The 15,825-nt window shown below is 40.6% G+C and overlaps 1 protein-coding gene and 1 long non-coding RNA gene across 4 annotated transcripts in view; one reads left to right on the top strand and one right to left on the bottom strand.

Moving 5' to 3' along the window:
* Positions 1-124: 124 nt before the first annotated feature.
* On the bottom strand, positions 125-3,774 carry LOC134511165 (uncharacterized). The gene is made up of 3 exons (XR_010069813.1): positions 3,658-3,774; positions 1,317-1,435; positions 125-486 (listed from the first exon to the last, which is right to left on the bottom strand). It is a non-coding gene; the product is annotated as an uncharacterized LOC134511165 (long non-coding RNA).
* Positions 3,775-3,954: 180 nt separating this feature from the next.
* STAM (signal transducing adaptor molecule) overlaps positions 3,955-15,825 on the top strand; it is a 37,378-nt gene continuing 25,507 nt past the window's right edge. For all 3 annotated transcript variants that reach the window (XR_010069812.1, XR_010069811.1, XM_063324725.1), the window contains exons 1-2: positions 3,955-4,138; positions 15,460-15,544. Coding sequence is in view for 1 of the 3 variants with exons in the window: in XM_063324725.1 (XP_063180795.1) it covers positions 4,099-4,138; positions 15,460-15,544 (125 nt within the window). In the remaining 2 variants the exon portion in view is untranslated. The remainder of the gene's footprint in view (positions 4,139-15,459; positions 15,545-15,825) is intronic.

Below are 15,825 nucleotides of genomic sequence, written 5' to 3'. Positions count from 1 at the left end.
ATCTGTATGGGCAAATACTAACTAGAAAGAGGCACGTTACAATTTTTAATGTGGTCAGCACAAAATGAATTGTTTTAGAACATTTATTATTTGAATACTCGCCTAGTTCTGAAGTTACATGGATTTGAGGGAGCTCCAGCTATATGCTTCATATAATCCTACTTGCATACAAAAAAGACAATTAAATAATTTTAGCCTGACTTCTTGTATAATAGAGGACACCAGACTTACTGAATTGATATGTTTCATATATTCTTTTTATATAAAGAAATAGATAAAAACACCCTGTCAGCCATACAATTTGGACACTTGCAAAATATTAGCACATGTACAATAAAATTATAGACAGGGAGTAAATCACCATAGTCCAGTACTTAGAAAATTTACATGTTGCCTGTGACTAGGACAAATTTTGTCTTAGTCATATCATTCTGTTGTTATGCATTACAGCATCTTGTGTGCCGTCCAAAACATCTTGTACTTGCCCTGTGAAAGACAAAAGCTGTGATTAAATGGACTGCTGGCACTTTCTCTATCCTCTTTTCCTTTGATTTTATTTTCTGCCCAGCTTCCAGTTCCGAAAGCAATGTACACCGTGGACTATAATGAAAATGCAGTTAAAATAGAGACCAGCATGATTGATCCCTGAGACAACCGTTGGTTTTCATATCTGTCTCCTTGCTAAAAGTGTACTGGCCTGACTTTTGCCTGGAGTTATACACCTCATCTTTACAGTGCAGCAGCTAGCAAACTAATAGGTGCTAAAGTAAATGGGGATGCCAACTACAATCCTCCTTCAGTAAATTGGAACTGCAATGGAATTCCCCTCCATGACCATAATGGTTTTGTCTTCTCTAAAAAATATGCTTGTCTAATGCAGATGTGTGTCAGTTGAGTGATTGTAAAAAGCATAGAACTTCTACAGCAGTTTGTCATTTATAAGTTGCTGTACGTAAGTCCCTTTTCTACCTGAAGACTATAGGGAAATGATTTATTGTATATCATCAGAATCTGGAACTAACATTGTCATGGATAAACCCTTGTCATAATTTAAAAAATAAGCAATAAATTATATAAGCAGACAATAAAATTAAACAGTTAATTAAGCAAATTCAGAAGTATGTCACATCTTTAAAATGCAGGAAGCGAGTTGCCCTGGCAATTAACTGCATATATGCCTTTATCACTTAGCAGTACCTGAACAACATTACAATATAAAAAGTGAAGTGTGCAAAGAAAGAAGACGTGTTCGTACCAGTCACCTGAGACTCTTCACTTTGGACAAAAGTAGCACATATTTTTGAAAAACATCCTACCTAAAACTTGGTATAAGGCTGTCTGGAGACAAGTCCAAAGTCAGAGTACTGTTGGGTAGATGAGCTCCTCTGTGAAATCAGTAGGCAGACTGTTGCAGAGGCCATCTTTGGAGGGAAGTCTGAAATAGAACAGATGAATAATCCCCTGGACATGCCTGTTTTGCTTGACCCAGCCTGGTGAAGTAGAGTCCCCAGCTGTGCCTTCCCACCTCTTCCCTTGCCTGGGATGTAATTGCAAGGTGAGTCAGATGAGTGACATGATCCAACAGGGAACTTTTTGCAGTGAGGTAGTTTTTGGCTGGATCAGCTGATTGTGCAGCCACAAATGAATTAGATCAAATTCCAAACCTAATATGAGAAATGCAGTGGCAGCACATAGTTGTGGGCACAGGCAGTGCAGTGTTGCTACATTCTTGATCAGCTGTAGTTACCCTGAAATTAGATGCAATTTGAGACTGTACCTTTGAACTAGATTCCTTACTTTTAGATAGTTAGCTTAGGCAGCACGAGTCCCATTTCAAATGCAGTAGGAAATAGTACAAACATTTTGAACTAGGTCCAACAAAGGAAGTTTAACACACCTTTTTTTAATAGCATACTCATTATACTACTCACACATAAGGTGGAAAAGCTGGTTTCCACAGCCATCTGTGCCTGAGAAGGTAAACCCCACACTTTGTGGAAGAGTGCTCTAACCACCACCCACTGCTGTGCCATGGAAGAATGCTAGAGCCATGGGACCGGGAAAAGAGGGAGATACAGTGTAATATAGGGTATTCAAGAGACTCTTGTACTTCACAGCCTGTTCAACAGAAAAAAATTGTTACAGAAACAAAACATGAGCCATGACTACAGAGCCTTAAGATGCTTCCTGCGCATAGACTACGTTTTTCAAAATGGGGCAAAAAAGTTGGGTTGTGAAGTTGGGTTGGAATCCTTTCAGGCTGAAGACAGTCTAAAACCCCAGTTCCCCACACCTCTTGTGTTTGCTCTTACTGCAGGACTACTGCATAAAAGATTGCCTGTTTTGAAAGGAACCTTACAATTCATTTTGAAACACATCAAGAGGGAAGGGATGAAAAAGGAGCAGATAAAACAGGCTCTGAGAACATCTACCATATGTTTTTTTGTGAACATAATGGGGGATGATGAATGCTGAGGAGGTAAAGCATCCTTTGAGAATATCTACCAGATGTCGTTGAATTGAGGCTGAATCCAAAAAAAACATGCAATTCCTTAAAAAATAGTCAGTCCTAAGCAGTAGATCAATAATGACCTGCATCAGCTGCTGAAAACAGTTGCTGTGGACAGGGAAAAAAGCAGAGCTTGAGATCCTGGAAAAAGATTTAGTAAAATAAGGAAGCGCCTAATGACCGTAAATCCCTGTGGGAAGAGGCTTGGTGTGCAGTTTTCATTTGATGTGTCAGAAGCCTGCCTAATGCATGCAATCACATTCATTATTGAGCATGGTTAGTGCTATTGATTGCAGCTAGCGTTTCTGCTCTGCGAACAGTATCTTTTTCATTTCTTGTTTGCACTCTTGTGATGTTCCCACAATGCTCTTTTAGATATCTACGACTCTTCCCTCATGTGTATGCGTGTGCCCTTTTTTGCTTAATTTGTGATCCAACTAGTTCAGAGTAATTAAACAGTACTAGAAGTCTTTAAGGTTAATGACTTGAGTTTTATGTGACAGCAGGAATAGGCAGAAAGTGTCATATCCTAGGAGTCAAATTGTTATCGTATCCCACCAAAGCCAACAAGACACTTGTACAAAGCGAAGGAGCAAGATACCACTGTGCAGCCAAAGGCTGTGAGATATTCATAGAATCACAGAATGGTTCTGGTTGGAAGGGACCTTCAAGATCATCTAGTTCCAACCCCCCTGCCATGGGCAGGGACACCTCCCGCTAGACCAGGCTGCTCAAAGCCCCATCCAGCCTGGCCTTGAACACTTCCAGGGATGGGGCATCCATAACTTCAAGGCCCTGTGGACAACAGCCAGCTACTGATCTCAGCAGGATCTAAGCCCGAAGAAGCGGTCAGGCTCCCCTGCCATGCTGTGCAAGGCACTGCCATCACTAACACCCTCCACCTTCCTTGTCAGGCCACCTCCTTTAAAAGCACGGTGGCATTAACAGTGAAAAGGCTCGGTCAGCCCCATGTATAGGGAAGCTCTGAAAACTTCCTATAAGGTATAAGGAGTAAGCGTGTCTGGCATCAGCTCACCTCCTAACCAGGGAGACACGAAGGAGCTCGGCAGAACTAAGTCAAATAAACCCCCGCCTTGAGCCGCCCTGCCGGCCCTAACCTGCCTGGCCGGGGGCAGCAGTGTGGGTACCTCAGGGAGCCGGGCGACAGCCGAGGCCAGGCCAGGCCAGGCTAGGTCCGGCCCTGCGGGCTGCCCGCCCGCCCACCTGCCGAGCCCGGCGAGGGCCAGGCACAGTTTGGGTGCCTGCGGAAAGGGCCCGAGGGGTCGTCCCGCCCGCCGGGCCCCGCTGCCCGGGCGTTGCGTCGCTGCGGCCGCCAGGCGGGCGGGAGGTCTGGAACCGGGGCCGGGGCCGGGCGCCGGGGAGGCCGCGGGCCGCCAGGCGGTGGCGGGGCCAGCCCCGCTTTCCCAGCATGCTGTGCGGCGGGCTGGCTCCCCGGCCCTGGGAGGAGGCGGCGGCGGAGGTACCCCGGCCGGGAGGAGGAGGAGCCGCCGCTGCCGCCGCCGCCGAGGGCTTCTCGCTTCGCCGCCGCGCTGCCGGGAGGGGAAGGGTGGCCGCGCCGCGCCCCCGCGATGCCGCTCTTCGCCACCAACCCCTTCGACCAGGATGTGGGTGAGTGGCTCCCGCCGGGCCCCGTCCCGTCCCGGCCTCCCCCTGAGGTAACCCCGCGGCCGGCCCTCCCTCCGACCCCGCTCCCGCCTCCCCGCCACCCCCGCGGGCTGCCGGCCCGCTCTCCCCGCACAGCCCTCTTGCTGCCCGGCCTCGCCTGTGGCGGGGAACCGGGGGCAGTAGCGGCGGCCCGGCCGGGCCGGCGGTCAGGGCGCGGCGGGGAGCGGCCGGGCCGGGGGCGCTTCCTGGCAGCGGGCGGCGATGGCTGCGGCCTGGTCGGTGACAGCACGGGGGGTGCTGCGGGCCCTGCCTGGCCTCGTAGGGCTGCGGGCGAGGGGGCGAGCGCCGGGATGGCGGTGGGAGTCAAGCTGGCCTGCTTAGCCCAAGTAACGTTGCCGCATAGCAAAACAAGTGGTGAGAAGGGCTGGTGCTGGAGCGTTGCTGGAAGGGTGGAAAGTAAAAAGAACCATCCACAGTTGCTTCACAGACAGGCTTGAGAAAACTGTCAAAGCGTTTTGTACTCAGTGCTTTAAAGTGAATTCCTGCGGGAGCTTTCTTTTTCCGTTTCAAGAGAAACTTGACGTGCTGTGATCAGGTTTCATCCCCACCTTGCTCGTTCCAAGGCCCAGCTAGATGGAGAGGAAATGCCTGGCTTTTACTTGACAAAAATTACACCTAATGGTGATGTGTCCAAACTCAAGGTAAAATAATGTATAGGCAGTTAAAAATTCGTTTTGCACATCTGATTTGTGATTGTGCAATACGGTTTGTCTCCTACCTGCTGCTGACGTCTGTTTCACTTTGAGTGAAGCCTTGTCTGGGGAACAGCATAACATAAAGGGACTTTTTCTCATACTTGGATAAGTACCCCCCACCCTAAATTGTTTTCTTACAGCAATATGACACTGTATATGTTTCTTGAAACAAATTTATCTATGCTTGCTGAAGCTTTCAACTACAAATTCATTGTTTCTCTCTTAATGTTGATCCAACTTTAGAAGTCAGGGCTCCAATCTAATACTTCCAGCTCTTCAGAAGAACAGCTCAAAACTGTTTGAAAACTATGTATCTTTTCAGGGGGGAAGGGTTAGTGCACAAAGGAAGCACCGTGACACAAATTCTGTATGTATGCTACCAGGATTTCTTAGTCTGTTGCATTTTAATAGAGCACAGCTTGTTTTTCTTCCCATGTTGAACAGTTAAGAACACTTTTCTGCTGAAGACTGCCCTTCAATTTATCATTTTCTTGGTGGCAAAGTTGACAATGACTTATTTTGAAAAGTAGTAAATAATTTTTCCTAATTGTTTCGCTGTCTTCTAATGTAATTTGTCAGTTGAAAATGAGGAAGAGGTTGCACTGCTTGCCAATTTTCAATGGACCATTAGAGGACTGAAACGTTGGTAGTAGTATTTGTGAGAATGATTGGAACTAATAAGATTTAAAAGTGATAGCTGAGGCTCTGGCAAGTGTTCACCTTTTTAGTTCCTAAGGCCGCTGTCTAGCAGTGAAGATCAGACTGCTTGAGTGGTTTTCTCTAGAGCTAGGTCTGATAGATGCGCTTGTCACCACTGGAAGTTTCATAATGCAAGGTAGTAGCACCCTACTGTTACTTTGGTGGGTTATTTGCTGTTTTCTAGGTGCAGAGGATGTCAGCACCTTACCTGTTGCTTTTGTCTAGTAGGATCACCAGTAGATATTTTTCAAAAGTATTATTCTGTATGAGCACAGGGAAAGAACCACTCAATCCCAAATTGTTCTTAGAAAAGCAGATAGTGAGGACTGGGCTAATTTTCACCAGTAAACACAGCCTCTTTCCCTTGGCCCCTTTCCTGGTGTCCTGAGGGAGACTGAAGGAGCAGCAGGCTGTTCAGTTAGTGGCAGCCTACTTTCAGGAGCCTGCTGCCTTTATCCATCACTTAACTGGCTTTGTGCCAGTGAGACGAGAATGAAGAAGTCTCCCGGAAAGTGTCCCTGGGCTCTTCTTCCCTAAGGTCCCTAGGGAATGTGCTATTATCTGGATGAACTTCTTGGCAGGCTTCATACGATAACGTCAGTTGTAAAGTAAGCTCTCATGTTCTCAGGAAACTTTTCAAAGTTGTCAAGCAGTAGGGTTATTTTTCATTTCTTTTCTCAGAATGAAAGTTGAGTGCTCTGCTTTTGTTCTTGACCAGCAAGAAAATTTTCTTTTGAAAATCAGATGCCTGAAGGAGGAGGGCAGTCAAAAGCTGTTCTTAATTTCATATGAATTTGGACATTGGTGTAGTTGCTAGTATTGCTGTGATAGCTGTGTGTTTTCATCTGCTGGACAGCTAATCAGTACTGTGTAATAGTTGGAAATGATTTTGGAACCATTTAGGGTGATGGATTGCAGAGAGCACATCTGGAACTAAATTGTTTTCCATTGTTTTGAGGAGCGTAAGTATCTCTCAGTTCAGAAGGAGGAATTTCTCAGTTTGTCCAGCCATCAGCATTCGGCTAGTCCTGTTAGCATGCTCCTGCTGGGCAACCTGGGCATCCATAATAGCTTACCATTTAGTGTCAACTTTGTACAGAGATTTTTGAGGGGTGCACCTTTTCCTTAGGTGTGATTGGCAAAAGAATGTTGGTTAAGACTGCTGTTAAACTAATAATATTAAAGAATGCTTTAAGCTGCCCAGAGATTTGAGGAGGTAAGCCATTGTCATCCCCAGTCCAAAAGAGTTCAAATCTGTGAGCGAATCCCAAATATTTTTTGGTTTCTGAACAGTCTTTTTTACCACATTTAGGAATATTTCAACAGGTCAGTGTGAAATTTCACAATCAAGTCTGGGCACCTTTTGACAGTGTGTCCAAGTAAGGAACGTAATATTGGAATTTAACAAAATAAAAAACCTTCAAGACACCACACTGCTGAGGTTGTAATTAAGAAACTCTAACCCTCCATTTAAGGAGTTGGAATTAATGGTGTTCTTATTAGTTTGATGGGAAGTCTATTTCTGCCTTATTTCACAACCTTAATCATAAAATTACTCCCAGAGACTTGTTCCTGAGAATCATAAAATTACTCCCAGAGACTTGTTCCTGAGAAGTGCAGGTTTATCTGTAAGTTTGATGCGGGCAAAATAATGGTGAAGTGTGCTTTAAGAACCAAAAGACTGTCTGCTAATCTGTCATGACAGACTAATTAGTACTGTCTCGGTGGTTAGGCTCGGTTTGATGAAGAACTTACTGCTAAAGCAGTTTTGAAGTGTCATTTATATGTTATCTCAAGAATAAAATCTGTAACTGGACTTAATGTAAGGCGTATTTTATTGTAACTTGATGTCAAGCATTGTAAACTTAATATATGTGGTAAGAACACAACCGGAAGAACTTTTTTACTCCCTGCTGTAAGCTTATTATTTTTGAAATTTTATAAGCTGTGATAAATACAGGTTCTGGTGTGAGTATTCATAAAATCACATCTGATATTAAGAGCAGGTGTTTAAAAAACATGGGGGGGCATGATTTTTCTGGTTTACGCACAGTAAGGGATGAAAGCATTTCTTGCATTTGCTTTGGATGTTAGTCTAGTTCTGAATACAGCTGGTGGAGTGGTTTAAGGCGCCACAGGAGTGGGAAGAAAGGAAAGATTCAGGCTTACTATTTACAGTAATAGGAAATTAAGCAGGTAGTTTAGTAATGTAGTAGAACTGTCAACCTTAAAAGTGACTTAAAATGATTTTCCCATGTTTTATTAGCTGTAGCAGTTACTGATCATTTTATGCTCACGACTCTTTAGATATTTAATATTATGCATGAATTACATGTGAGTAAGTAAGGATGTTATGGTACCACAGCATATAGAATGTAAGAAATGCTTTTACCATGATTCCCATGGTGCAGTTTCTTGTAGTAAAATACTGTTGCTATTTAAACTCATTATTTTTGAGATTTATCCACTTGGTTAGTCAACGTCTTCAAACCATCCAATTACAAGTCTCTCTGAGCTGGGCTTTTCTCTGTTTAGGCTGCGTTTGTCAAAAGGAGGGAGAATTGTTGCAGAGGAGATTCTTGACCCCACATAATTATAGAGCCTGCAGACTGTGAGTTAACTTCTGACTTCAAGGGAAGAAGAATTCCAAGGATTGGTTCAGCTTGTCATGAGTCTGGCGCTTTTTTGCCCAAGTTGGCCTACTGCTTCTCTCAGCAGTGTTTTGGGGAGAAGGATATTAACTGTGAACTAACAGGGAGCCTGAGTAGAAAATGTGTGGGAAAGGAGCTATAGCCACCCCCCTTTTCAGTTATTTATGAATATTTATGAAAAACTAGAACTTCTCACTGCAGATACCTTTGGTATATATTCTCAGTGAATAATTGCAACACTGTCAGGATCAAAATGAGTGGAATACCCCTTCTGTATAACAGCCAACAAGAAAATCTTTTCCAGTATCCCTTTCTGAAAATGAAACGCCAGACTTTGAGTTCAGCTGGGCAATTTGAAGCCAACATAATATGTTCCATCAGCAAAGGAGTTTTTGTAGATTGTACATTTGTATTTTACATTTTGTAGATTCTTTTTCTTTCCTCCCAGGGAAGAGCTGTCATTTTAAGTGCTTCCCCTCATTTCAGTTGTGACAGTGTGCAGTATAATATCAAAATTCAGAAGAATCAAAGTAGTTCTCTAACATGTAAAATCTGTTCTTCTCACTGATAAAAATAAGACTGGATATTTGATGTGAAAAGTTACTTGCTGATATTCCTTCTGAAATGCTGTTTCTACTGTGGCTTGGTTTGTGGGGCTCTGCAAATAGATCCTGGCACCATTTATTACTATAACATGGCTGTGATACACCTTATTTACAGAGTAATTATTATCGTTCTCATATATCTCTAATGTGCTCACCTTCCTGCTCTGTTGTATTTCTGGGTGAGAGGTAGTTTGAGTTCCATAAATATGTTAGAGTTTGCCGTAAGATGTCTAAACATCTAAATTATTTTTGCCCCGCTTGTTGTACTGTTGTTTTCAGCATTGTCTTACCAGATTGTGAATCCTTTTGTTGTCATTCTCAACTTACTGAGTTGAGTGATGTCTGTCTTGGCTGGGCTGCCTCATGGGTGGTGAGATCCTACGTAGTCTTCTGAAGGAGTGAGTTGAGGTGGCCTCGTGTCAGCTCAGTCACAGCTGCTTGCTTTGCCTTGGATCAGCTAGTGATGCTTTCATAGGACATCTTCTACAAGTGCTCCCATAAGGACTTTTTAGGAATACTGTAAATGGGGATACAGTTAAACTGAAGAAGTTAGTTAATAGCTTTTCTGAAATTAATGGTTCAATAGGGAATTCTAGGTTCTTTCTATGTTGGCGTTGTCTGATAGAGGTTAGTTTCAATCTTGTCTAAATGGAATCTGGTTGGACATATTCTTCGGTGCAGTTCTGAGCATGCTAGTGAAGTACAGAGTGGTTAATATTTAAGTGGTGTTTTTTGTAGAATGGGCCAACAAATGCATTTGTTCATTTTACTTGACAGACAAAAAGAACAAAATTAATTACTTTTAACTTCAGTGATGTGGAACCGTATGTAATCAGAATTTCTTGGTGAGTGACTGCAACAAGAAAGAAAAATGTGCAATCAGTTTCAGTCTTTCAGGACTATTTAAACTGTATTGAAGTGATGAAGTAGTTAATTTATGTTTTTACAATGCTTTGGAATTTCAGTATTTGCATTTATATAGAGAAGGGGAAACTTTTTTATTTAGCCTTGGTAAGAAAATAAGATTTTTTGGTGGGAGAGAAGACTGAGGGGAGTGTTGATTTTTTTTTTTTTTTTTTTTTTTTTTTTTTTGGTCAATTCTGTGGTGTTAACATTGATAAAATGGATTTTTGAGGTTTTTTTAACATGCTAGAAACTGGTTGTAGTTTTAGTCTGTGAGTGAAGACTGTCTTTAGCCATTCTTTTGAAGACTTTCTGTACCCATTCTTTTCTTTGTAACTTCAATCACCGAGAACTTCAGTATTTCATTTTAGAGATGTGCAAATGGGAAAACAGAAGTATGTCCTTAGCTTAGTAGAATATTTTGACAGTTTTTACTCATATTTGTTTTAACTGCTTCAAATCATGTACATTTTAGGTGTTGGGTTTGGGAGTGTTTTGATCTGGTTTTGTTATTTCTTGAAATTCTATGTAATTTTAACAACTTTGAGACTTTGTAGCAGAAAAATAGCTCAGTTCTAAGATTAGAAATTTTTTTAAATAAACATCAGTAAAATCTAAAGCTTAGGAAGCTCAAGCCTGCCAAGACTTCCCTCTAAAAATGTTGTTAGCAATGGGTAATCTTTAAGTTTAAGGTTATAATTTCTAAATAATGCACAAAAGCAGAGGAGAAAACAGAATTTTAGTGATGCTTCAAGCCCTCACATTTCTGCCCATGCAAGAGCCCATGTACTTTCACCACAACCAAAGTGCAAGTAATGTAACTCATATATTTAGATCTTTCTGGCCTGGTTTCTGATCAATGGGTGTTATGCTGTCTCCTGGGTTTTTGGTACAGCATTTCAGTGAAATTAGACAAAATTTATACTAAGGAATGGCGATTTCTTTAGAAGGCAGATGATGTTCAGGTTTGTATAAATTTTATGCAAAGTTTTAGTTGAAAAAAAAAAAGAAGATAGAAAATATGTTTGGAAGTATGATTTCAGCATGTGAATATTTTATTTGAAGGAGATTATGTTCTAGAAATTATTGAGAAATTTTGAAGATACAGACGCAGCTGAGATTTCTATCAGAGGAGAAGCGTTTTGCTTCAGAACACTTCCTTAGTTATTTTTTTATACATGATTTATGATTACGTTTATGCAGTTGATGCACCATTTCTGACTCAGGAGTTACGAAGCTGCAAATAGTTGGTCACTGAAAGGTGTGTTGTAGGGAAGTACAGCTAACGCTTACCTTATTATTTTTTATGTTTTCCTAGGCGTCTACTTCTTTAGGTATAATATATATTAGAGGCTGAATGTTGGGCAAGGTGGAATTGGTCTGGCTCAGTGTGATTATTGTTCTGAGTACAGAAGAAGTATAAAGGAAGCCTAGTGATCCCATGAACAGTGCCTTGCAAAGTGGATGAAAAATTCAATACATTTGCTTTGAATGTCTTGCTTTTGTTTTAGGAATTAAATAAGTTGTTGAAGTTATTTAGAAAGGTATTCTTAATTGTGCAGAATCGTTGTTGTTGTTGTCCAAGGAAGCCATAGTTCTGAATATTCTTTTCCTCTGAAATGATGGTGCTTACCTCTTTGTGTGTCTCTCTTTGTGGAATTAATTGTAAGAAAATAAAGGTGAAAGTTGAAGACCTGTAATGAAAAAAAAAAAGGAAAAAAGCGGTCGTAAAATTTAAAAATGACTAATTTCAATCTGAGTAAGATTTTGTAGTCTTGCACAGGTTAAAGTTACTACATTAATTTGTATGCCTTGCTTGTGCTAGGAAAACAACGCCTCAAATTTGAGCGCTACAGCTTTATGGGGGAGAGCTGTTTTGGAAAACTAGAGTCAAAGTTCCATCAGGTATACCTCTGTGTCACATAGTGCTGTTTTCCATTGTGTTTGATATAGCATTAATAAGTTTTAAAGAACACTGATTTCATGAAGGAGCCATCGCTGTCTTTAAAAGTTGTTTTAGTAAAGTCTGAAATGTTATCTGATCCTGGCTTGGCATTTACTAAGTTGAATAAGATTTTGTAACAATGATGAGGTGGAGGGATAGGTTCTGAAATAAACATCAATATTGCTCTGTCAGAATTATTTTTGATCAGAGATGGGAGATGAAGACCATTTCTAGTTTAAGTTATCTTCCATCTCCTGTGCCAACCTACCCTAAGACTTTAAATATGAATGTCTATTTTTCCCTCCCTATCAGAGTCCATTTTAGTACTAAGATAGAGTCTGACAGCGTCATGTCAGCTGTACCTGAAGGCTGGTAAGGTGCCAGCTGTTAGTCACAGTAAGCAAATACTAAATGTTAATAAAGTTTTTTTTTTTTTGGCTGTGCACATGTGCCTCACATTTTAAGAGAGATCATTCATGGATTTTAAGTGACAATAGTGTAAGTAATTTAACTTAAGTAGCTTGAAGTCATAATTTTGTCTACAAAACACTGATGCAACATAGGATTTTTGTCAAAGCGTCTTTGTTGCTCCTGTTCCCAGAGTGTTGAAAGGTGATAGTCACTTGCTAATGCTCTGACAGAGATAGTGGCCTTTATGCGCACAGTCGGTGTCAGATAGTGAACTGCTAACATTCACGGTATGCCGTTAACTTTTAACTGCCCTTGTTTGAGACAGAATTTAATTTGAACTCTAGAGGCATTTTTTTTCCTCATGTCTTAAAATTAAATTTATTATCTAAGGGAATTAATGGATGCTTGTTACTACAGAAGACAAGAAAGTACGCAATGAAATATCAGACTGAAATTTAGGAAGAAGCTATCTAGAGCTCGTTGGTGGAGGAAACATCCTGACTAACAAGAGGGAAGGTGTAGCAAGCAAATGGCATTTTTTATACAGGAGTAAGTTCAACTTCCAAGAAGGAATATAGCCATGATAGAAAACTTGTAATTGTACTTGCAGATAAATTTGCAAAATATTCTTACTGAGAATTAAAATGAAAGTTGTAATTGGTGTGGTTGATATGGATCAGGGATTTCATCAATCACCATCTTATTTTTAGTTTTAGCTGAACTATTTAAATTAGCATAAAAGACTGTTATTTTTAAACTTTAAGCATGCATTGGTTTACCTTTTGGTTTGTAAAAACGTAACCAATTGCCATGCCATTTCTCTCTGATGACATTGTGAGGAAAGAAAGATCAATTGTTGCCAAAAGTATAGACAGCTGTTTGTTGTGTAGAGCAATGGAAAAGCTCAGAGTTTCAGTTCCATTGGATTCCTCAGCTTGGACTGCTGAAGAATGTGCTAACTGAAGCACGACATCAGACGTGAGTGAAGGGTGTGGGTTTGCAAGGCTGCGTGTGAGCCCAAAGCCTGGTGGGAACTTGTGGCTCTGGAGAGTATCATGCAGAGACACGGGGACTGGAGCTGGTCCCGCTCCAGCAGAACCAGCAATGAACTGGAACAGTGGAATCCTGGAACTAAACTGCCTCCATGCGGTCTGCTTTGTGTGTCTCTGGACTGTGCTTGTCAGCTGTTTTCAGTTTTGGGAATGTCATGTAAGCGCACCTTCAGCTCAGGTACAACTCCACTTGGGCTCCATGTTTCAAAAAAGCAGTTATGATGCCTCAGCCTTGAGGCTGGCTTTGGAAGCAGTGCAGCTGCCCACGGACTGTGATTACAAAGACTGTCTTGACCTGTGATGGCTCTATGCAAGGCATTCAGTTCAGGTGTCTTACCACCTGTGGCACAAGTATTCTGCCTACGGAGGACTGAGAGCTGGCTATATTAAAATGATAAATAACAAGCAGGAAAAGTGTAATTCATGGTTCTGCTCTGGGTTTTTCCTTGCCTTTTTTCCCCCTCCTGTCTCCTTAGCTTGTATTTATAAGGTATCCCCAACTAAAGAACTGAAATTCTGGAGTAATGAAACAATGCTGAGTGAATTCTGCCATTATGGTGTTCCTCTCAATTTTTGCTTCACTGTTGATGTGTTTCCTTTATGAACAAGATTTAAAAAACAAGAATTTCTCTGATGGTTAGCTATACTAGCCCTAAGCGTGATTTGGAACAATGGTAGATTGAAAGAAAAATAAAGTGGTTGGTTGATCAGCTGGTATATCTTAGTGAGAGATGTTAGCATGGTGTCTATCTAGAATTTTCATACTTTTACTGATTATGACCATTTTTTTGTAATCAAGTAAGTTTTCTGATTCAGTTTAGAGAGAAGAGGTGGTGCTCTTTTACTTTATCTGAGAGAACATACAGAATTGTAATTAACATCCATTTAGGATTTCCCTATGCTGCTTTGCTGTTTTCCTTGCATCAGGTGGTACAACTAATGTGTTATCATTCTAGTTGTATATGACTGTGTTAAATTTCCCTCAGTTGTATATGACTCTGTTAAATTTCCCTCAGGAATACTTTGAGAGCACATAACCACAGAGCTTTGCTTTTCTGCATTTTAGTTCTGAATAAGAAACTAATTAACTGTAACCTGACTTCAATTTGTAGGACAGAGAAACTAATTTATAAGGACAAGCCATCAACTTTGGGATGAATAATTCCTAGTAATTTTTGGAGGTTACATGTTTTGCTTTGTTCTTCTCTTCTCTGCAGTCTTGCAAGTGCTAATATGGATAATGAATCTTTCCTGGCAGATAAGGTTTTATAGGAAATCTTTGCTTACTTCCATAAAACTAAGTAGTCTGAGACAGTCTCTGAGGGATGGTACTCATTGCTGAAGCATATTTTGTGTTTTGTAGATTAAGAAGTGAATATTAGATGAAACGGGGATAGGAAAAAAATTGTGTACTATTCTGTGCCCATTCTCCTCCTATTTAGTGAATAATGGAAAGTGCTCGTGCAAACCCTTACGTTCTCCAGCCCTGATCTGATCTGTCAGTGTTTAAATAATCTTCCAGTCAGCTGCAGTGTAAGGCACAGTTTCCTTTAACACTTTTATTTATTGTTATTCTCTGTGTACCTAAGCTTTTCTGTGGGAGAAATAGGGAGTGAGTCTTTTTTGTTTTGTTCTGTTTTGTTTTGTTTTTTAATGTGGAATCTATTTCTTCTCCACCTACCCTCTTTATTTCTTCACTCTTCAGCAGGGATTCTTCTTACCCTGTTCAAAAGATTTGGAAGAAAGAGTCCCAATGGCTTCTATCAGATTAGCTTTCGTTTGGCAGTCTTTATAGCTGAAAAGAGACAGTGGAATATATCATCCAAAGCAGAGATGAGAATGAGGAGATAAAAGTTTAGTGATTACTAATGAATTGTTGAATCCTTTTTCTTGAATTGTAGTACAGAGAAAGGAAATGCAAGACACAGCATTTTAGTGTCTGAGGAAGTGGTAAATGTGGTTGTATCTGACTCTGCAAAGGGTGAATTAATGCTTTGGGTATTCATAACCTATTAAGCTTCATAGTTCCAAATGAAAAAAAAAATCTGTTGGTAGCTATACTACTTTTGTCATATTCTGAGTATATCTTTATTATGTGGGAAAACAACCCCCAAATATATATTTGCTTATGAGTTTAAATTCATGGCCACAAGTGAGCATTTGAAAGTCAAAAAGTATTAGGTATAACAGTTTTAATGTATGATTTTATTAAATATAGGGATTTGTCATGCATTTAGCAATATACGAAGAGGTAATATTGCAACATATATGTTGACAATTTTGTTAAATTATTTTTTCATCAGAGAAAGCAACCAGTGAGATGAACACTGCAGAGGACTGGGGCCTCATTTTAGACATCTGTGATAAAGTTGGACAGTCACGCACAGGGTAAGTGACTTTAGAAATTTCTTCCCCAAACTTCTTAAATTTTGTTACTTTGCTCTCATACTCAGATGAGAGGAATGGAATTTTTGTTATTTTGCATAGACTTTTGCAACAGCTCAATTTGACTTGAATTTATTACATGTAAAAGGAAAACGTATGGATTTTCTGCTCAAATATTTTGCAGTGCTTCCTTTGGAGATACTAACTGATATGTTAAAATCAGGACTTGTGTACAGCGGCTTTTCACCAATGTAACTGAATAAATAAACTGATATGTTTTAGCA

This window comes from Chroicocephalus ridibundus, chromosome 2, assembly GCF_963924245.1.
Source record: "Chroicocephalus ridibundus chromosome 2, bChrRid1.1, whole genome shotgun sequence".
Taxonomy (NCBI): Eukaryota; Metazoa; Chordata; class Aves; order Charadriiformes; family Laridae; genus Chroicocephalus; species Chroicocephalus ridibundus.
The sequence above is the reverse complement of the archived record's forward strand: the minus strand, read 5'-3'. Positions and strand labels throughout refer to the sequence as shown.